This window comes from Urocitellus parryii, chromosome 4 (assembly GCF_045843805.1).
Source record: "Urocitellus parryii isolate mUroPar1 chromosome 4, mUroPar1.hap1, whole genome shotgun sequence".
Lineage (NCBI taxonomy): Eukaryota > Metazoa > Chordata > Mammalia > Rodentia > Sciuridae > Urocitellus > Urocitellus parryii.
In genome coordinates, this window is record NC_135534.1 from 63,504,087 (window position 1) to 63,526,080 (window position 21,994).

Genomic DNA, 21,994 nt, shown 5'->3' on the forward strand with positions numbered 1-21,994 from the left:
TCTGAGCAGAAACTTGCAACTCTTAAGGGTCCCTGCCCACCCCCCAAGTCTGCACAGCCCAACTGTGCAACTCTGTAGTTTTCTCTGTGACAGGCTGGAGGGGGCTCTCCTTCACTGCAGGGATCAGGGAACCTTCAGGAGGAGGTGACAGGGTGCTTGGTATCGAAGGCCCACCCTCAATAGGTGTGGGACCCATCTCAGCAGAAGTAGTGCCTCTAGGACTGGGAGGGGCTGTCCCTAGGCAGCGCCCCTCAGGCCACAAGAGATGCCCCAGCACCATTTCCAGGTTAAGGGGTGGCAGATGGGAATGACAGAGCCCAATGTGACTGAGAGTGGCAGACACTGGAAAGACCCTGCACCCCCCTTGTCTTCCTGGGATGAGGCTCCAGGGAAGAGTTCAAGAAAAAAGAACTCTGGGAATGAAGCCACCCGCTCTGCTTGTCATTCTCTTCAGCAGCCGCGAGGGGCCAGAGGTATGGGCCCAAACAGGCTGGGAGCCCACGAGGCGCACACAGAGTCGTCCCTCGCAGGGAGAGGGTGGTAATCCTGCGGGTGGAGGGGGACACAGCCTCACTTCACTTCCGGATGTCCGCGTCTCCCACCCCCTCATTCAGCCCTCCGGGTTAAAATTAGCTGAGTGTATTGGAGAGAAGGAGGGAACGGTTTCAGACACATCAGCACCATCTGCGTCGGGGCTGCCTGCCACAATGGGTGCTGATGAGGAAGCCAGGTGCCTGCAGCAATCCTGCCGGGGGTGGAGGGTGACCCCTCCCCATCTCCCCACCCTCCCTGCAGCCGAGGACCTCGCCTGCCTTACCTCCCTGTGGGCCTGGAATCAGGCCAGGTCTCCCTAAGTCAGGGCTTCCCTAGCTCTTGACAGGTCTCTTGGGTGGACTGGAGTAGACATTTCTGCTATCCCAGGAACCTCGTTTTCTGGATCACAGCTGTCACCCAGCCCCCAGCTTTAGGACTACCATTAATCCAGTGCAGGGCATCTATGCCCACACAGCCACCAGGGCACCCAGCCTGTGCAAACCTAGCCGGTTACCTCCTCCTGCTGCACCCAAGGGAGACTCAAGGCCCTCAGGACCAGCCTGTGGACTGCCTTGCCAGCTTCCCCTAACCCTCCTTTTCCAGATGTGCCTCTACCCCAGGCCAGATGTTGCCTCAATCCCATTCCCCTCCTGGAGGATTTATTTTTGGGTGCCAACACACCACCCACTTCCTACCAATTTCACGCTCAATAAAGCTCAGTCATTAGCCCTCCTCCTGGGCGCTGAACTTCTAGGAGGTTTGGAGAAGGAAGAGTTGAGGAGAGGGAATGGGGGTGCTGAGGTGCCAAGTCCCATTTGTTCCTGTCATGCTGTGTAACCTTGGGGGAAGTGCCCTCCCTCTCTGGGCCTCCGGTGGTTCATCCATCATGTAGATTCAGGGACAATGGGCTCTGCCGGGGCAAGAAGGTCGCATCCTGAGTTGGCTCAACTTCCCAGAACAGAGGCTGCCTTTGACTGGGGGTGAGAGTAGGGGAGAGGACATTCAAGGCCATTAGGACTCAATTTGGGCATCTCCCTCCAGGAAGTCTTCCATGCTCCTTAGACTGGATCAGACCCCCCACTCAGGTTCCAAAAGTTCCTTACTTTCCTCCATATGACACAACTGAGACCCTGCTGATTTGGGCTTCAACAGCCAGTTGATCTACCCTCCTTCTTAAGACATGAACAGTAGGCATTAAAGCCTGGTTGAGAGAGGCTCATGGCCACCAAAGAGGGACACAATCTCCCCAACAAAGCATTCAGGGTCTATGTGACCAGGGTTACCACCCTCTACCTGCCCCAAATCTGCAACTCCATTTAGTGTGGGGATGGGACAGAGAGAAGCTTCAAGATTACAAAGGGCATTTCAGTCCAGGCTCCTGTCTCCAGACAGGACACCTTAACCCAGTGCAGATCCAGTCACCAAAGCTGAGCCGTCCAGCACCTGCAAGCCTTGGCCTACAGGAAGCTCTTCGTGCCCACACTCAAAACCTCCTATGCACATGTTCCAAAACCCACCGGATGCCATCATGTCCTGTTGCAATCCCCTCCATTATCTGAGTCAGGTTTTCCAGTTAACCTCTAAGACCCCTTCTGGCTCAGATGCTATGGGATTCTTTTTAAAAAGTTCATTCTTTGGTGTTAGCTGCAGCCCTCCTCCTCCAGCAAGCCATCTGAGGACATAGACCCAGACCCTCCAGTTCCCCTTGAGGGTCCTCTGATCAGGCCCCGCCTCTTCCCCTCCTCTCTGACCCTGTGCGAGGCTTTGGGGTAGGCTGGGAAGTGCAGGGCGAGGTTGGGCACCTACCACTCTGGGGAGCACAGCTGAGAGGGCCTCCTTGGCAGCCCGTCGCAGGCCAGCAACATCGATGACAGAGCCCAGGCTCAGCAAAGCATCCTGGAAGAGAGGAGAGGGCAGTGAGGGCTTTGTTGGGCAGGCCAGGGCAGCCCTGCGTGCCCAGAGGGCTGTGAACACAAACCCCCGGCTCAGACCCGAGCCTGAGGCTTCAGATACTTGAATCCCCAGATCCTAAGGTCTCAGAATTAAACAATATTAGGACCTTCGAGTGACCAAGTCCCTTGTCTTACAGATGGGGAAACTGAGGCTCGATGAAAGGCCAGGGACTTAGCCAAGGCCTCACAGTGAGTTAAGAGTAGCCCCCAGATCTCTTGTCCTTTAGTTGAGGACAGCTCTGAAAGTGTAGGAAAAATACAGTAAAAAAAAAAAAGTAAATAACCAGAAAAAAAAATGAACCCACCTAAACTTGATACCCGGCTCACTGTGTATCAAGCAGCTTGTTTCGTTTCAATCACTGAGCCTCAGTCATCTATCTGTTAATTGGGGGCAACTGTGGCTACTGCCCCTTACAGGCTGACATTAAGACAAACGGAAACTGAGCACATAAAGAAATGAAAATAAAAATGAAACTGAGGCTAAAAGTGCCTCAGGGAGTGTCCAGCACCGAGTAGGCGCTTAGCCAAACACTCCCTGCAGCCGGCCACGGGCTCTTCCCAGGCGGGCGCAGGTCTCATTTTACAGCCAAGTGAGGACTGGATTGAGAGGGGCGCCCGGCCTCACACCCTGGGAGAGGCTCGCTGGGCTACTCCTGCAACCAGAGCGGGGAAGAAGTCAGCCTTGGCTGCCTCGCAGCCTTCCCGTCTCAGAAACAGGCCTTGTCCTTGGGGAGCCGGAACGCAGACAACAAAGGTCCCTGCTTCTCGCTCTATTAACTTGGCCAGAGCCACAGGGATCAAAGAGAAAGGTAATGGAACAGGGGATCCAGGGCCAAAGCAGAATGGTGACTCACAGCATCCACTCAGCCATGCCCTCTCCCCAGCCCTTGGAAGTCCTTTCTGATATCTTCCCTGTGGATGGCTAGGTCTCTGTTCAAAAAGCAAAGTGATTAACTGCAAGGAGGCATGCTTTGGCCCCCATTCAGGTGAAAATAACATGAGGTTGAGGGTCTTAGCAGACCACAAGCTCAACATGAGCCCCCAGTGTTTATTTTTATAAAAACAAAAATGCTGAGATTATAGGCCATATTAATAGAAATCTGTTAGCCCAGATAAGGAAGATGACAGATCCTCCACTTCTATAGTCTGGTTAAACCATCCTTAGTTAATGAACTAAGGTAAGGACAAGATGAGCCTCTTCCAGAGGACATGATCCATGTAAGGAGGGAATTAGAAACCAAGTCCTTCATGTGAGTAAGATGGACAATCTAGGAAGGCTTAGCAGAGCAGACTCGAGGTTATCAGTCTCCAAATTCTCAGACACTCCAGTTTTGGAGGATTGAACTCCGTGGCCCCCTGACAGCCTGGGGACCCACAGGATGTCACAGGAGGCTGGTATCTATCTGTCCAGTGGGATAAAAGACCTTCTTACCGGCAAAGCCATAGTACAAAGGCAGAGGCCACCAGGAGACATGGAAGAAGTGAGGTCCCCATCTCTGAGGGTATGCAAGCATGGGAGGAACTCCCATTTAGGAGGAGGGTTACAGAGGGAAGGCCTGCTCTGGAGTCTGAATGAAGCCTATGGTCTGGGCTTCAGATCTAAATTTCACACTCGGGTTTTCTTGGCTACAGTTTCTCCCCCACCCCCATCCAAGCCCCTGTTCCCAGGAGGAGGGGGACAGCAGTGAACTTTATGCCCAAATGCCTGGGCATTGCTTTCCCCAGCCCTGAACCTCCTTTTCATCCCTCCTCCTGCTCAAGGATGAAGATACATCTTGGTCACAGAGATGTCTGTCCTTGGACACTGGAAGCCATTGACTTCAAACAACACAATCCCCAATTTGAATACTTTCTCCTGTGACTCTTGGGAGCTGCGGGAACAGTTCACAGATCCTCGGTACCACCCAACCTTAGACATCTACCTCCTCACAGAGAGCCACCGTGCCTCTGAGCCCTCCAGGCGTGTGTGCACACCAACACAGGAGGTCTCAGGGATTCACAGGCAAGGGCTCCAGCAACACCTGCTCCTACAGCACACACACAGGCTGCTGTGGCCTTCCAAGGTCAAAGCTGAAGACTAAGAAGGAGAAAGAGCAGAAGCCCCAGATAATCTCAAAATATAATCTTTTTAGAACCAGGATCCCCAGACCGGAGCCCCAAGGTCAGGGCCCCAGTTGCTGGTGCTGGTGTAGAACTATTCCTGCCTGGAGGCAAGGGGCAGGGGCATGTGGGTCACCAAACCAACCTCTGAAAGATTCTGCCCTCAGTGACATCAAACATGGGTGTGCTGGAAACTGGGGAAGAGAAGCCCAGGCAATGGAGTGAGCTTGGTACGGGAAGAAAGATTTTTCAAAGTCACAGGCTTCAGACAGTTCAGTCTTCCCATTTGACAGATGTAGAAACTGAGACTCAAAGAGAAGCAATGACCTATCTGTAATCATCTAACTGGTCAGGACAGAGTCAGATCCAAAGCCCAAATCTCTGGATCTCTGGCCCCTGCCTGGTTCCTGCTCAGCACCCCAACCCCTGTGTCTTGCCTCAGGGGGCTTAGAGAGAACAATCTGTCCTTTCTTCTGATTGGTGGGCTCCCCAATCTGCCCTTTGCTGTGATTGGGGGTACCCCAAACTGTCCTTTACTGGAATTGGTGGGTGCCTGTCTGGCCTTTCTTCTGATTGATCAATTTTCCATGACTTCTCAGGGCAAGGACAGGATAATGGTGGGGGAGCAGGAAAGAAAACTGGGGAGAACTGGAGCAGGAACAGGAGGGAAAAATCAGTGGGAAGCAGCTATAGATGAGAAGTGGGGGTGCTCTTGAACTGGAGACACAGGTGGGGAGCCAGGTCAAGTCTGAGCTGGAGCCCCAAGAATTTTGAAAGGAGTCACAGCCATTCTTGCTCATATGCCCATCCACACATGTCACATAAATGCATACTGCCATCTTTACACCTCTGGCCATGCCCATGTGCGCACACCCTCACACAAGCATGCACACACACACACACACACACACAGAAATGCGACCATATGTCCAATGCACACACAAGTAAACAGTGAGGCAAGCATGCACACAGCCCAGGCTCAGAGTGGGGTGAAGGAGTCACATTTCCTGTCCTCAAAGCTTTCTTGAGCAAACACCAGTGTAAATATCGGCATAACAACCAGGCAATTTCCCAGACCCCAGGGGAGAATCTGTGGTGTATAGAAAAGAACAGCAATTTCTAGTTCTGCCCCAGATTGACGACAGAAGCTCTGTGTGGCCTGAAGCACACCCCTTTCCTCTTCTGAACCTTGGTTTCCTCATTAGTAAAAATGGGTCTTTCTAGCTCGGTTGCATATAGTTCTATGGTTTTGTCGTTTAATTCAATGAGGATGGCTGGGTGGGTGGATGGATGAATGGGTAAATGGTGGGTGAGTGGAAAAATGGGTGGAGGAGTGGGTGGTAGATGGCGGGCTGGTGGATGGGTAGATGAATAGAGGGATGGAACCTTCCTGCTCTCCCAGCTCTCCACCTGCTGCTCTGTGGTCTGAGGTAAGGCCATCAGCACCGCAGACAGCGCCATGCCCACACACCCATCTTTTCTCCTCAGGTACCAAGGGGAGGGGAGGCTGTTCTGAGTCGGGGTCCTCTGAAGCCAGGTTTGGGGCCTGTTCTGGGGCTGGATCCGGACCAGCATTTCGTTGGAGCAAGGAGAGGGTCTGTAATTAATATTTCTAATTCCTGACAACCTAAAATTACATGAAACCTGAGACCTTGACCTTATCATCTTTGGAGCCACTGGCACAGGGACTGGTGAACTTCTTGAGGCTCAGGGTCTTGGTCACAGTCTGCCCTCCTGTCCCATCCCCATGAGTCTCTATGTCTTTTCCCATTTCCACAAACCCTCCTGTGGCCCTCCCCACTGCACGGCTCCTAGACCCCCCGCCTCCTGCTCTGAGATGAAGCCTTGCAGTGGCCCTCATGCTGCCTCCAGGGAAGAATAACATCAAGCTCAAGAGCCAAGTATTTCCCGCATCTCAAGCTGTGCTCCTGGGACTGTCCATACTGATTCATCCAAGTCTGCTTGTGCTGGGTCCCCTGCGTGGCCTGAGGGTAGGGACTTGGTGTCCTTTTCTCTAAAGGGTGGGGATGTCCTTCAAGATCCCCTGGACCTTGGGGCTTTGCTGCCTCTCTGCTCTTCTTTGCTTCCCTCTGGGCCAGGCTCTTCGGGTGGATCTCTCTGCCCCTCTCTGATTCCCTCGGCCAACGTCCACCTCTGCCACATGCTGCTCTCCTGTCTTGCCTCTGAGTCTTTTCCACCTCCCCAGCCTCCCTCTTCCTCCCGGATGTCTGATCCTCCCACTCTCCATCTCTCTCTCCTGAATAATCCCTGTCCCTACCTGCTCCCATCTCTCCTGCCCACTCCTCCCCCAAACGTCCAAGTAGTCATCTTGAGAACTTGAGGAGAAAGCACCTGACCGCAAATAGACCCTCTGCAGAATGGGGGGTGGGACTTAGGAAGGTGACCTTGATGGGGAAAATTGGGGGTTCCTGGGCACCTCTTTTGCACCCTGCCCTCCTGTTCTGATGGGCAACATACACATTCTCTAATCTTTCCAGAGAATGGGGTCCTTCAAGGGCAAAAGAGAACATGCCCACCTCTGTGCCCAGCATCGCAAGTAGCAAGTGCAGCTTTTTGGTCAGGGGAACCGGTAGAACTCCCCCAGAGGAGGCCTCCCGGGGGTCAGACCAGAGAAGCCTTTTGGCTGAGCCTTGGACCCCTGACTGAGCCCAGCACCCTGGGCTTCCTTTGTGGCTCCTCACAGCCCCGCAGGACGCCTGGCCAGGGAGACAGAAGACCAGGAAGCAGAACAAGGCAGCTCCTCCTCCTCCTCCCCCCTCCTCCCTCCCTCCCCACCCTCCCACGCCTGCCACCTGCCCAAGGAGCCGCCTCTAGCAGACACTGGTGCCTGAAATACTCAGAGAAGAGTCCTCTATGCATGTTAACATCTTGTACCTCTAAACCTCCCCACAGCAAGGCTGAGCTGGACCAGGGGTCGGGCAGAGGGAAGAGGCTTGGTGACGCTCCTGAGAACTAGTCTGAAGGGGGAGGCAGGACAGAGACCTAGGCCACAGTTGGGTTAGCTCAGATGTCAATGCTTTGTTTGAAGCAGTCTAGAGGAAGGGAAAGCATCTGTCTCAACCACCTACTACGGCTACAGTGTCCCCCAGGGGTTCTCGAACGTTAGCCTGCACCAGAATCACCAGAAGACCTGTTAAAAATGTAGAGTTCTGGGCCCTGTCCCCAGAGATTCTGACCCAGTTGGTCTGGGATGAGGTCCATCATTCCTAGATGATGGTGGTGTGGCTGGTCTGGGAACCACATCTTGAGATCCACTAACCTACATGATCTCAGAGCCTCCTGGAGCCCTGGGGAGACCTGTTTTGATCATCCCAATTTATAGGTGAAGGAGCTAAGGACAGAGAGAGAGCCTTGCTCCAGTGAGGGCAGCCCAGCCTCGGAAGATAACTACAGCACTTGCTCCACAGGAGGGGACTTCATGGGGAAAGTACTGAAGCAGGGGAGAGGGGGTGAGGGAGGAGAGAACTGGGGTGGTGGGCAACAGGGCACAGGGCACAGGGAAGGGGCTACCTGCAGCCCAGCCCTAAAAGAAGGACCCGCCAAGGCCTTGCCTCCCTCTTCCCCTCTCATTCCTCTTCCCACCTTCCTTCATTCCATCCCCCCATTCCTCTCTGTCCCCATCCCTCTCCTCCTCCCTCATGCCCACCCTTTGCAGACTCCGGCTTCAGTTGTTACTCCAACAGGGCCGCGTCTCCAGCCTCCGAGCCACACTGGAGACACGTGCACTGTAGAATACACCTGTGCCTGTCCTGGTGCCTCCCGTGGGTCCCGCCTCCCTGATGAGCTTGGCACTATTGCTGGATCCCTCCTTCCCACGCCCGCGGCCAGCTCCTTCTGGGCCTCTCACCCTATTCCAGTCTTGGCTTCTCTAGCTCCTGCCAATGGTCCAGGCCCCCTTGGATCCATCGAGGGCTAGGTCGTGTTGGGGGAGAGGGTGAGAAGGGGAAAGTGGCTGGGCAGGGAAGGCAGGGGTTGTCTGAACCATCAGTTCTCTGAGGCCTGACTCAATCCCCAGCCTGGGGACCAGCAAGGAGGGAGGGGACAAGAGAGCAGCCAACACGGAGGAGGGAGATGACCTCAGTGAGAGGGCAGGTCAGGCTCAGGGCTTCTTCCACCCCTCCTCACCTTCAGCTGTGTCATGTACATGACAAACCACAGCCACCCCATCCCTCCTACCCACCTTCTCCTCACAGTCCCTCACCACTGCTCCCCCAGCCAGCTACCGGGCAGTGGTTCTGTTTCTACCTCTAACTCTCCTGTCTCCTGGCCTGGAGCCCACAAAGGCAGAGCTGGGACAGGGGCCCAGACACGAGGAGGCAGCTGTAGCCACACTGTGAGCCAGCATCCTGCCTCGAGAGAACCTGGGCGGCAAGGAGGGTGGCTGCCCTTCTCCAGAGTGTGCGAGCAAAGAGCAGCCCCTCCAGCTCTACACTCCACGACTCCATGACCTCAAGGTTGGGAGGCCTCCTCTGCCTCACCCCCCCTTGAAGGGCCTCCATGGTAGGTCAGGAGCTGGACAAAGCAAGTTCAGAGCCTCACATGAAACGAGGGGTACATCCCTCAGGAAATGACAGCCAAAAGGAAGGACGTGATCCATGGATGGATGAGCGACCCCCCGCCCCTGAGCACCCCCACTCTCAGGGAGATTCGGTTGTGGCTCCCTCACAGGCAGATTGACCCTCCCCGCTAGGGCCCCATGACCCTGTGCACCCCTGTCACAGCACTGTGTGTGTCAATGTCTTGTCGCTCTTTCTCACCTGGCTCCCCCATCAGACTAGGAGCTCTTAGAAGGGGAAGGTTGGGCCCTGCTCCTCTGCAGGTCCCCGGCATCACCTAGCCCCTCACAGGAGTCAGTTGTTTGCTGACCTGTGAACTGCTGGATGCTCAGGGCTATTGAGCCATGAAGAGGGCATAACATCAGTGAATCGAAAGGTGGGCCCCAGGACCCCTGGAGACCCCCAGGCAGGGGGACTGATGAGTTCTCTCAAAGTCTCCCAAGGCTGGTGTGGCAACAGTCTCAGAGAAGAGCCAAAGGAATGAGGGCACCTTGTGCTGAGAGCTTCTGGCCACCTTCCCGGGGTCTCTGTGCAGGCCAGAAGGCCCTTCTTGCACTGGGATCATCTCCCAGTGAAGAAGGAGTCGGGGCAGCAGGTCAGGAGAGTGAGTGAGTGAGTCAGTGACATCACCTCCTCCAGGAAGACTTCCAACCCAGGTGGTCACTTGTCCTACTCCCAGGACTCCTGAGAATTCCCAAAGGATCACAGTCAACAGGCCCCAGGCCTCCTGGAGTCCAGTCCCCAGCTTGACGGGGGTAGACTAAGGCCAGAGGAGGCAGGGAAGGCCTGCTCAGGTTCTCCCCTGGAGGGGGAGGCTCATGGCCCAGCCCAGCCCTCTGAGCCACACCAGAGCCTCCCTCCTGAGCAATTTGTCTTCAGGACCTCTGGACACCCTGTATTGGCCAGGGGATTGGATGAGCTCCTCTCAGACATGGGGTGGAGTGGGGTATCTTCCTCTGGGCCGGGGTCAGGGTCTCTGTCTGCCCTTGTGCCAGACACCATGCCCACCCTGGAGGTAAATGCTGAGTGGCACTGGCCTGGCTCAGGGTTAGTGTGGGCCTGCAGAGGGCAGAGAGGAAGAGCAAGTCTGGGGAGCGTCTGTGGGGGTGGGTAAGGGTGCTGGGAGCCTAATGCTGGCCGCCTCTGGGACAACGCAGCAGGCCCAGGGCAGCTGGCTGCCTAGTGACGCCTGCTGGGGGGCTCTCCCTGGCTCTGTGCCCCTCTCTTGGGGCCTTCTGGGCTCACCACGCTGCTTCTCTCGCTGTCTTTCTCTGGTGGGCGTCTCTCCCACAGCCTCACGCTGCTTTGTCCCGTGACTCTATCTGGCTCCATCCTCAGAGTTTGGCCCAACCCAGCTGTTCCCCAAATCCCAGGGGAGGGAGAAAATGGAAGTATGAGAAAGAGAGACAGGGACAGAGATCAATTCAGAAACATAGTGACAGACATAAGAGCCAGAAGGGGACCCTGGGGACAAGACTGGAGTGGCAAGGCCAGCCAGGGAAGCCCCTGGGGGGAAGGCCTTGAAGGCAAAGGCAGAGTTGGGGGGAGAAGCGGGGTCCTCCCTCTCTCTCCCTGGGCACTAATCCTACCCTTCCCTCTCCATCCCTCCCCCTGCAGGAATGTCTGAGCACTTTTATTGTCCCTAAAAATAGCCCTTCTTTATTAGGAGTTGGGGTGAGGAATCTTCTGGGCAGGGTTCATCCCAGGCATGCCCCTGTGTCTGGGCTCTCATCCACTGTGTTCCCCAGGGCAGTGGCCTCTCTCGGCTGCCCTACCCTGGGAGTGTTTTTGTTTGTTTTGTTTTGTTTTTGTTTGGTACCAGGAATTGAACCCAGGGGCACTCAACCATCTGAGCCACATCCTCAGCCCTTTTTATATTTTATTTAGAGACCGGGTCTCAATAAGTTGCTTAGGGCCTCACTAAGTTGCTGAGGCTGGCTTTGAACTCGAGATCCTCCTGCCTCAGCTTCCGGAGCCGCTGGGATTAGTCATGTGCCACCACGCCTGGCTGCCGGCAGTGCTTTGTTAAAACATAAGTGTGCCTATACCCTGCCTTCCCAGAAGACTGCCAGTGCTCATCACACCCACCCTGGGCTCTAGCTTGGGGCCGTGGGGAGCTGCCTGTACAGCCCTCCTGGAGTCTTCTAGAGGAGTGAAGGACAAGGGGCTGCGCCCATCTGACTCCCTACCTTCACCCAGGCTGGGGGTGCTTGGGCCTCTGCTCAACTCTACCTCATTCTCTTCACCCCTTCATTTCTCCCCACTGGGGCCTTGGCTCCCCACTTTCCTGCATATGGTGCCCTCTTTTCTCTCCTGTCCTTCCAGGTCCAGCCCTGGTCTGGTCCTCTGGGAAACCCCCAGCCCGGCTCTCTGACTCATTGCCACCTCCTCCCTCCCCTGCTTGCCTTGGCAGAGCAAGCCAGGGGCTGGGCTGCAGGATCCCAGAGCAGATGCGGGCACTGAGGCCCAGAGTCCTCTGCCAGTGAAGGAGGGAGTTGGCAGGGAGGCATTGCAGGCTCTGGGGCTCATGCCCTGCCCTGAATGTGGACCCTCTTGGTCCCCTGCATGACCCCTCTCCAGCTTTGGTTTTCTTTTCTGGACCCTTAGCCCCAAGGGGTTCTCTCTATTCGGTCACCAGGGTAAATCCCACCCAGTCTCATCTCCCCTCTGCCTCCATTTTTCAGATGAGGGACCCAAGCCCCAGAGGTGGGAGGTAATGGCCTAAGAGATTGTGGGAAGCTAGTCACAGTCCTCAGTTAATGCATCAGTGCACAGGGTCCTAGGCAGAGGGGCTCCAGGGACGGAGGCAGGCTCCTCATACACCCTACCCCACCCTGCCCGTACAGGCAGGCAGGCTGGCATCCAAAGTTATTTGCCTTTGGAGGGCCCAGGAGCCATAGAACAAACATCCGTATTCTCTGGAATTTCTCCTACTCTCCCGCCTTGCATCCCGAGAGCCTGGGAGCCAGAGCCATTACACATGTGTGCATACACACGTGCTCACACACACACGTGCACACAACCCAGGCCGGATAGACAAAAGCCTGGGAACTTTAGTGGGATTGTTGTGTCTGAGTCTGTGCAGATTTCTTAGAGTCCCAGAGTCCTGAAAGGATGATGCCCTTCCGCCTGTCCTCAGACCCTATATATGCAATTGAAAATGAATTTTATCTTGGAAATGAAAATGAAAATAGCTTTCTGTGTGGCTTTTTTGAGAGCAAGATTCTGGGTATACTCATCAAGGCTGACCTTTTCTCTCACTTTGTAGGGAGTTCTTGCTTGGCTGGTGATATAAGCATATGTGGTCCATAATGGTGTGTCCCTATGGGCCACCATGTGACCACAGCAGAATATGACCCTTGGGTTACTAAGAAAACATCTGTGTGAAAGCATATGGGTTGTGCTTCTGTGGAAGACAGTTTAAGAGTGTGAATGTGTGAGTATCCTATGTCCACGTCCATACCTGGTCATCTGCACATGGCTTTCACTGCCTATGTCCCTGCGGGTATGAATCAGGTCATTGACATCGATGTGAGCCTGGTGCATGCAGTGAGCTTTGTTTCTCTTGGGGTCTTGTCTATGAATGAGTGTGTGGCTGAGAGTGTTGGTATCTGGGTGATATAATTCTCCTCCCTAGGCACCCTGTCACCTCCTCTATCACCTTCCTCAGATCTGCCACCTCCCTGGCCCACCACATACCATACACATTGGACAAGTCTTTCAATTTCCTGGGCTCAGTTTCCTCATCTGTAAAATTTAGGTTAAACTGGAGCCATCCAAGTACCACCTAAGATAGCTGCTTGCAGGGGCCAAGGCCACCTTGTGCTAGTTAGAAAAAAGGGACCCAGCACACTGAGAAAAGGCAGCCCCGAGGGGCAAGCCTCCATGAGGGGAGTGGGCTCAATGTCAGCATCACTCCATCTCCGTTGGCACCCCTGTGTGAGGTACAGGCTGCATTAGGAAGCGATGGCCTTGTAAGTGATGAAGAAATGGCAGCTCCCTTTCTTCCTGCTCCCACCTCCACCTGTAGAGGCTCTCTGACTCTGGAACCGAGTGGACACATCCTAGATGGGACTCTGAGGACACCCATCCCTCTTAACGTCCCCTGGGGCTCTGTCCCCCCCTCCACCCTTCTCCCCCAAGACCCAGGAGGCCCTACAGAAGCCCTGAGAGGGGGTGAACTGGAGCTGAGATGCAGAGACCCTGAGGTGGCTGGGTGACCTGAGACTCACAGCCCAACCCTCGTTGTCCAAATGGGAAACAGAGGCCTAGAGAGGAGCTGGGTCGCCCTCCTCAGGGACTCTGGTTTCAAGGCCTCTGTGGCTGCCATCTGAAAGACCAGGCATCTGAACTCTGTTGGCTCCTGAATGGAGCCTGAGGGGTGGCTGTAGGGGTCCAGGGACAGGCACTTGGAGACCCATGCTCTCAGCTGTTGGCATGGCCCTCCCACCTCTTCCCCCTCCCCACCAGGGCAGATCTTCTACTGGTGTGATTAACCAAATTATGGGGCTTTTTCTTGAGCAAATTGCATAGGCCTAATTGAATGAGGCTGCAGGAACCTGGGCTGGAGGCTAACGAAGGAGAAGAGGGTGCAGGAGTGAGTGGGTGGGGGGATTACTGACATGGAGCGAGGGATAGAACAGGGCATCTTGTGCAGTCCTGTTGACAGTCCCATTTGATGCTCGAGGAAATTGAGGCTCCAAAGATAAAATGCCACAGTCAGAGCCCAGGCAGGGTTGCCCCACACCCTGGGTCCTGCCCATCAGCACCTACCACATCCCATCAAGGTTCCCACCGGCCCCTGGTAACCTTCCTGGGTGTCCAGAGAAGGGAGAGGGCTTTGTGCCAGCTCACACTGTTTCTGTCCTTGGTGGACATTTGTTGTCCAAACTCCCTCTGACGCTCAGCAGCTGAGACTGGGACTGATCACCCTCAGATTGCATGTGCTCACGTCACCCACAGCACTGTCAGCCCCTCTCTTTCACACATAGTGTCTTGCTCTGTTTCATACTATTCACCCCAAGGTGACACACAGGGACATGATCACTGTCACCTTCACAGAGCACGTCCCACATGCTTGGTGATATACAATGATTCCACAGAGCCCCACATCAAGTGTCAGAGGGCCACACAGAGTGATTCATCACTATCACCCTAATTCAGAGTGTCCCACATTCTCAGTATCCTACATCAGAATCCCAAGGCCACTGTGTCACCCACAGCATCAGATGCAGGTACCATGCTGGCTCTGCACCACACTATCACATTTCAGCATCATCCAGGACCTCCTAGTCTCAGAAGAAAAAAAAAATTCCACCTTTTATGAAATGACATCATTTCATAATGATGCAACTTACAGAATGAGAAAAAATATTTTCAAACCATTTATCCCTTTATCTATTAAGAAGATAATAGCCAGCAAATATGAAGAACTCCTAACAACTCGATGACAAAAAAGCAAACACTCTCATTTAAAATATGGACAAAGGAGTTGAATAAACATTTCTCCAAAGCAGATATACAAATAGCCAACAAACATGTGAAAGGATGTTCAACATCAATGATCCTGAGGGAAATGCAAATCAAAACTACAGGGAGAGGGGCTGGGGTTGTGGCTCTATGGTAGAGTGCTTTCCTAGCAGGTGTGAGGCACTGGGTTCGAACCCAAGCACCACATAAAAACTAAATAAACAAAATAAAGGTATTGTGTCCATCTACAATTAAAAATATTTTTTAAAAAGACACAGTGAGGGCTGGGGATGTGGCTCAAGCGGTAGCGTGCTCACCTGGCATGCGTGCGGCCCAGGTTCGATCCTCAGCACCACATACAAAGATGTTGTGCCCGCCAAAAACTAAAAAATAAATATTAAAATTCTCTCTCTCTCTCTCTCTCTCTCTCTCTCTCTCTCTCTCTCTCTCTCTCTCTTAAAAAAAAAAAAAACACAGTGAGGGACCATCTCACACCCACTAGGATGGCTACCATCAAGAGACCCAGAAAATAGCAAGAATTGGCAAAGACGTGGAGAAACGGTAACACCTGTCTTCTGCTGGTAGGGATGTAAAATGGTGCAGATGCCCAGCAAAACAGTATGGCCCTTTCTCAAAAAAAATCCAACATAGAATTATCATATGATTTTAGCAACTCTGCTTATAGGTATATACCCAAAGCAGAGTCTAAAACAGATCTTTGTTGGCTCATGTTCATAGCAGTCTGATTCACAAAAGAAAAACCATGGAAGCAACCCGAGTGTCCATTGATGGACAGACGAATGGATAAGCAAAATGTGGTCCATACATACAATGGAATAGTCTTTGGCCATAAAAAGGAGGAGAATCCTGACACATGCTACAATACAGATGAACTTATGGTAGGTGAACATAGATGTCAGTCACAGAAAGACAAATGCTTCGTAATCCCAATTACATGAGGTACCTGGAGAGGTCAAATTCCTAGAGATAGAGAGTAACTGGTGGTGTCCAGGGCAGGGTCAATATTGTTCAATAGCTGCAGGTTCTGTTTGGGACATGAAAACAGTTCTGGAGACTGGTGGCGGAACAATGTGAGTGCACTAACACCAATGTGCACCCTTAGAAAAGGTTGTTGAAATAGTGCATTTTATGTTACATATATTTTACCATAATTAACATTTTTAAAAGAAACTTAAGCAAACAAAAATGAAAAAAAAAAGTGAGGAAGAAATAAAATAAATATGACCAAATCTTGACAACTGTTGATTTGGGGTGATAGGAATATGGCAGTTTATTGTATTATTCTCTCCAATATTGTGTGTGTTTAAAATATTCCACAATTTAAAAAATCTTAATCTCCTTGGACCCCACCCCTTTTTCAGATATGCCCACCCCTTCTCTGCATCACTCAGAGACCAGTGTCTCCAAAGGCTGGCTGTGCTTACTTCCCACTCATTGTCCCTCCCAGGCCAGTCTGACTTCTGGCCCTGCCTGTCACTGAAGTAGGTCTTACCAGCCTGGCACACCCTCATGGCCCAGGAGGGACAGTGTCCCATCCCCTACCTCAGTTGAGGGCCTAGCAGCATCTATACCCCAATTCTCCCTCCTTGGCCTCCAACTTCACATTCCTGGTCTCCTCCACCTCCCTGGTGGCTCTCTGTCCTCACCACCTCTCTGCACTCTGGGGTGTGTGGGAAGGACTCAGTCCTCAGTCCCCACCTCTTCTGTCACAATGCTCTCTCCCTAGATCATCCCAGTCAGATCCACAAATTAACATTACCCACCCCTATGGATTCCTAAATATACGGCCAGCCTGGCCCCTGCTGCCCACTGGACAGCTTCATCTACATGTTTGACTTAACACGTCCAAAGCAGGCCTCTCCATTTCTGCCTCCTTCCCCCCTGTCCCCACTAACCCCCTGATCATCCCCGTCTTTGCTCCTCTCCATATTCCGTCACCTGGTTTTTCAAATCAAAAACCTGGGAATTGTCCGTCCTCAGTTTGTCGTTCTTGTTCACCTTCTTGGTCATCAGCAAGTCTGGTCATTTCTACCTGACAAACATCTATAAAGCTTGGCCATTTCTGAGGAGACTCTAAAGGACCTGATGGCCTCCCTGCTGTTCCCTGACTTGTCCCCCCATACTCATCAGCCAGAGCCGCCGTTCAACACCATCTCTCAGACCACGCTGCTTCTCCGCCTGAACCTTTCAGTGTCTTCCCACAACACTGTCACACATGGCATTACGTGCTTACACTTCACATGGTCACAACCCTCACACATGCAGTGTCAGGCTTGGGGCCGTGTGCATCACACACTCATTTTCACTCAGTTGTCACACCATGTTTGCACACCCAATCCCACTGTATCATATCCTTGGGTGGCGCTCAGCCTCACCATTCAGTGTCAGACACTCCAGCCCCACACTGAAGCCACACCTGGTACTGCACATGGCATTTGATTCTCATGATGTCACACCCTTCATGCATCCATCATCACCCCCAATGACACACACTTGGTGGCACACCCACCGTCTCCCACATTTGCCATCACAGAGTGCCACACACCCAGGTCACATATTCAATGACTAACCTATCTTCACACAGCATCCCAGGTCATGGTCACATACTTGATATCACATGTCACAAGCTCATTGTCACACACTCAATAGAATACCCACTGTCCCGCAATCAGTGTCTCAGTGTCACCCTCAGCGTTACCCTGGGTCCCTCTGCCCCTGCTGGGCACGGTCACAGAGCTGCTGCCCTGTGTCAAGCCTGTTTCCTGTTGTTGTGCTCAGAGTCCTCAGCTCCTGCTTGTTCCTTCAAGGATTTCCTGTTGTCAGGGCCCATTCAGGCCTGGACTAGTCTGGGATACACAGTCCAAAGCCCAGGAGAGGGCCAGCAGGAACCCCGGCCGCCTCTGCCTCAGGACCAATCCTGGTGGGACTAAAGGGGATTTTCCATCATCCCCCATTTGACCCACCTAGATCCCACCAAGTGCCCAGGCTCATGCTGGTCACAGTGAGATGGGCAGAGGAGGGGGACCTGTGGGCCTTGCCCTAGTCTCAGAATGCCCAGGCCTGCGCTTGCCAAGAGGGAAGCTGAGAGAAGCTGCCTACCCTGCCTGAACAACTTTGAACAAGACCAGCAGGGATGCAGCCTGAAGCTGAAGCCTGAGGAGGGGAAGGTGGAAGGTGGACGGAGGACAAAGGGGTAGAGAGTGAGAGCCGGGAGTCACCCCAGAGAAGCCCTTGACAGCTGAGGAAGAGGAGGAAAGTCATCCCAGGTGGGAGCACCAGACGGGAGCAAAGTCTTGGAGAAGGGTACCTGGAGGAGACAGGGCTGGGCCGAGGAACGTGAGAGAGTGGGAGGTCGTTTGTGGGGTTTGGAGAAAACAGGTTTCCTTCCCCAGCCAGCAGCAGGCAGAGGCAGCCTCCCCTGCTGGGTCCTCAGGGAATGCCCCTCCCTGGCCTTGCTGGTGGCCCCACAGATAGCCTCCAGGGCTGCCAAGGCTCCTCAGCTGCCAAGGGCCCTCACCTCCTGCCCCAGCCGGCCCGCAGGAAGGACAGGAGGAGGCCAGTGCACACGCTCCCGACACGGCCTGAGATAAATATTTCCCGGGAAACGGAACTTGTTCTCTCTGTGTTTACAGCCAAGGGCCAGGCAGGACCGTGGGGGAGGGGCCCGCTAGAGGAACCTCCTCTCTGGGCCACAGCTCTGGCCTGGTACTGCCTCAGACCTGCGGTGCACCTCTGAGTGGGTCCTTGCCTCCCTCTGAGGTCTGCTGCAGGCTCTAGAGAGGCCGCTGTCCCTGGGCCTAGCCCTGCCCACAGCCTGGCTCAGATTGTGTTTCCTCTCCTGTAAGTCCCAGAGCTTACTGCCTCCCCCTTGAGACTAGGCGGATGGCAAGGCCCCGTGACACCGTCTCTCCTTGTCCTCAGTCAGTCAGGGGTGTAGACAGATGGATAGGCAGACAAACAGACAGGCTGGAGTGGCAGCTGAGACTACCCTGCCCCCCAGCCGCATGTCCCTGCACACCCTGGGCCTGTGCAGCCTGACAGGTGGGCCCAGACAGATGGCAGGACCTCAGGGCTCCCAAGGATGCCAGATGCTATGGCCAACTTGTTGGCGGCAGCTCCCTTGAGGCCACAGAGCATCATCAAGGCCACTTGCTACTGATGTGCAGAATCCAGGAGAGGCAGGCACAGCTGGCAGCCAGGTGCATTCACTCAAGAATTTTAAACTATGGCCTGAAAAGTGCCACCTGCAGTGGTCCTTCCTGACTTCCACAGGGCTCCCTGGCTGGGAGCCCATGCCCCACTGACACGCGGAGCCTTCTCCCATGGAGACCACAGCAGCATCCTGCTCACCCACCCAGGCACAGGTCGAGAAGCCTTTCTCCACTTCACCTACTGCTACCCCACCACCCAGGCCCACTCATTGGTGGCCTCAGTCTCACTCCTGACCCAAAGGCCAAGCCTTCCTCAGGCTACAACTCAGGCAGAGTTTGGGGAGCTCCTTTCTTTTTTTATTAATATTTATTTTTTTTAGTTTTAGGTGGACACAATATCTTTATTTATATTTATGTGGTGCTGAGGATCAAACCCAGTGCCTCATGCATACCAGGTGAGAGCTCTACCACTGAGCCACAACCCCAGCCCCGGGAGCTCCTTTCTCAGCACTGCGCCTTCCTCCTGCAGGCACCTCTGGGGCCAAGTCTTTGTTCTAGATTCTTCTCTCTGTTCCCAGTCCGGTGCTGGTCCTTGCTGCCTCTAGCTGGTCCTGTCCGAAGCTGATCACATTGACCTCTCTGATTGCCCAGGAAATCTTTTTCTTCTTTTTCTTCTTCTTTTTTTTTTTTTTTTTTTTTTTTTTTGTGTGTGTGTGTTGCTGGGGATTGAACCCAGGGCCTTGTGCATGCAAGGCAAGCACTCTACCAACTGAGCTATATCTCCAGCCCCTGCCCAGGGAATTTTGGGCCTCACTGATCCATGGCTTTGACACTCTCCCTCCTTCACAGTCCTAAGGCTACCTCCTCCACAAAGTTTCCAAGACTGCTCCAACCCAACAACTGAGGCCACTTCTTTGAACTATTCCAACCCTACTCACAGCCATTCTCATTCATTCAAGAGGTCTTTATTGAGCACCTACTGTATAGTAGGCCTGTGTCAGGCCCCATGTGAGATAAAGGAGACTGAGGTGTTTATAATCAAATGAGAAAGAATATATAACCCCCATAACCAAGTGGGGTAACAAGTTACCTGAGGAAACCCCAGGGAAACTTGGGAGCTGTGAGGTTCAGAACACGGTGCAAACGGACTCAGCCTGATATGGAAGGAGCCGTTTGAGAGGACCTCACAGTGGAGGTAACATCTAATCTGGCCCTTGGAAAGCGTGAGTGGAGAACAAGGAAAGGTTGCTCAGGACAGATGAGTCAGAAGAACTGGCATGTGCTGGGAAGTGAGCAAGGTCCTGTGGCCAAAGCACTGGCTGTCTGGGGGCAAGGAGTGGACATGAGGGGCCCAGCAGGTGGAGAGAACAATGCCAAGGGATGTGGTCGTTACTTATCCTAAGAGCAGCAATAGAAAACCAGTGCTGCTCCCTGCATTTGAGACTTTGTCCTTTTCCACTCCCCAACCCCCAACCCAGGGCTCCCAAGACCCATCTGGGCCTGAGATCCAACTCAGAAAGGACATCCATGCAATGCTCCCAGCTCACCAACTTGAACTGTCTCAGCCCAAACCTCCAGAGACAGCAATGATGCAGAGGATTCTCCCTCAGGATCCCAAGCTTAGCTGGAAGTGCCCCTCCTCCAAGTCGGCCAGCTGGCCAGGAGCCAGGGAGCCATCCCAAGAGGGCGTGCTGAACCCAAACCCGCTGGGTGGGGATGGGTGCCAGTATCTCTGCTCCTCTGGCTGCCACCCAGCAAATGCCAGGAGAATGTGCCATGCCCGTTGAACATCCACTAGCCTCAGTCCAGCCCCACAGCATGCCCTGTCTCCCAGGGTTGCAGCCCAGTCCTGGCTCCAAGGATCTTACCCTGATGGGGAGCAAGGGGAGGGCAGCTCTCTCAGAGGACCTGCTGTAGATCACACTGGGCCAGACAGTCACACTCACTTATTATAACTTCTCCCAACAGCTCTGTGTACAAGGCCCAGTAACAGTGATCTGCCCAGTAACAACAGAGGATCTCATCCCTGTTTGCAGGTGAGGAGGCTAATGCTTGGGCTGGCCAAGTGGCTGATCCACCCACTTGGGAAGTGGGGAAACTGGGACTTGAACCCACACTTCCCTAACTGATGGTCTGTCCACTCTATGAGGCCATCTATCTCTCCAGCCTCCATGTGACAGGAGAGTCCTCAGCATGCTCCCCCTATCCTTTCTTTTCCCTCCAACTGTTCCATAATCTGAGCAATACTCTCAGGTCCCCACTCTCTCCAGGCCTGTCCTTTCTGTGCTGGGGAATCCACAAGGGCATCCTGTCTCTTTTCCAGCAGGGCTGAGCATGAGTCTGGGCACTCAGGGTGGGGGTGCTGACAGACCCAGAAACAAAGCAGGCCCTGCCAGGAGGCCAGGCAGCACTGACCATCTGTGGGACGGCTGTGGAGTTGGGGGCAGGACAAAGCCAAGAGCTGATGTGCTCTTGGCCTAGGATTCAGAGGCAGGAGGCAACAGGAACAAAGGAGAATCAGAGAGAGAATACCGGGATGGGAGCAAATGGGCTGATCCAGGAGGCCTCTTGGAGACCATGAGGTTGGTGAAGTAGGGAGGAGTCAGAACTCGCTAGAGCAGGCCAGTAGCAGCAACAGAACGTCCCTGCACAGAGGCACAGGCAAGGAGCCTGGAGCCGGGCTCCTTCCTACGGGACCCAGCCCTCATCGCCCAGGAGGGTCTCAGCTTCTCCAAATCCCCCTCCCCTAGTGGCTTCCTGGGTAGATGACAAATCCAGCCTTCCCTGGCAGTTGGCCGAGGCTGCTGAGACTCTGCCGGCTCCCAGGAACACCATCTGTCCCAGCTCTGCGGGGAGCTCCCACCCCTTGGGGAATGCCATAGCAATAAATAAATTAATAATGACTCTCCAGGCCCTCCCCTGTCTCCCTTCACCAGCTCCCAGCTGCAGGGCTCAGGCCCAGAGGGAGGGACATTCTTAGCCCTGGTCCCATGCGACAGCAGGAACCCCCTGCTGAACCCCTCCAGCTCCAGACACTGTGCTGCATCTCCCTCCCACCTTACCTGAGGGCAGGGTGCAGGTGGGCATCTCCCCTCTCTCAGCAATTCCCTGACTCATTCAGGACATCCCCTGGGTCTCAGTTTCCCCAAACTAAAAGAGAAATAATAGCAGTCCCTACCTCCTAGGGGTG

General features: G+C 53.9%; 1 protein-coding gene across 2 annotated transcripts in view; it reads right to left on the reverse strand.

Annotated features, from left to right (window-relative positions):
* Nucleotides 1-21,994, reverse strand: part of Pde2a (phosphodiesterase 2A) — a 59,269-nt gene that overhangs the window by 25,294 nt on the left and 11,981 nt on the right. For both annotated transcript variants that reach the window (XM_026400963.2, XM_026400964.2), the window contains one exon: nucleotides 2,341-2,430. In XM_026400963.2, coding sequence (XP_026256748.2) covers nucleotides 2,341-2,430 — 90 coding nt within the window. The remainder of the gene's footprint in view (nucleotides 1-2,340; nucleotides 2,431-21,994) is intronic.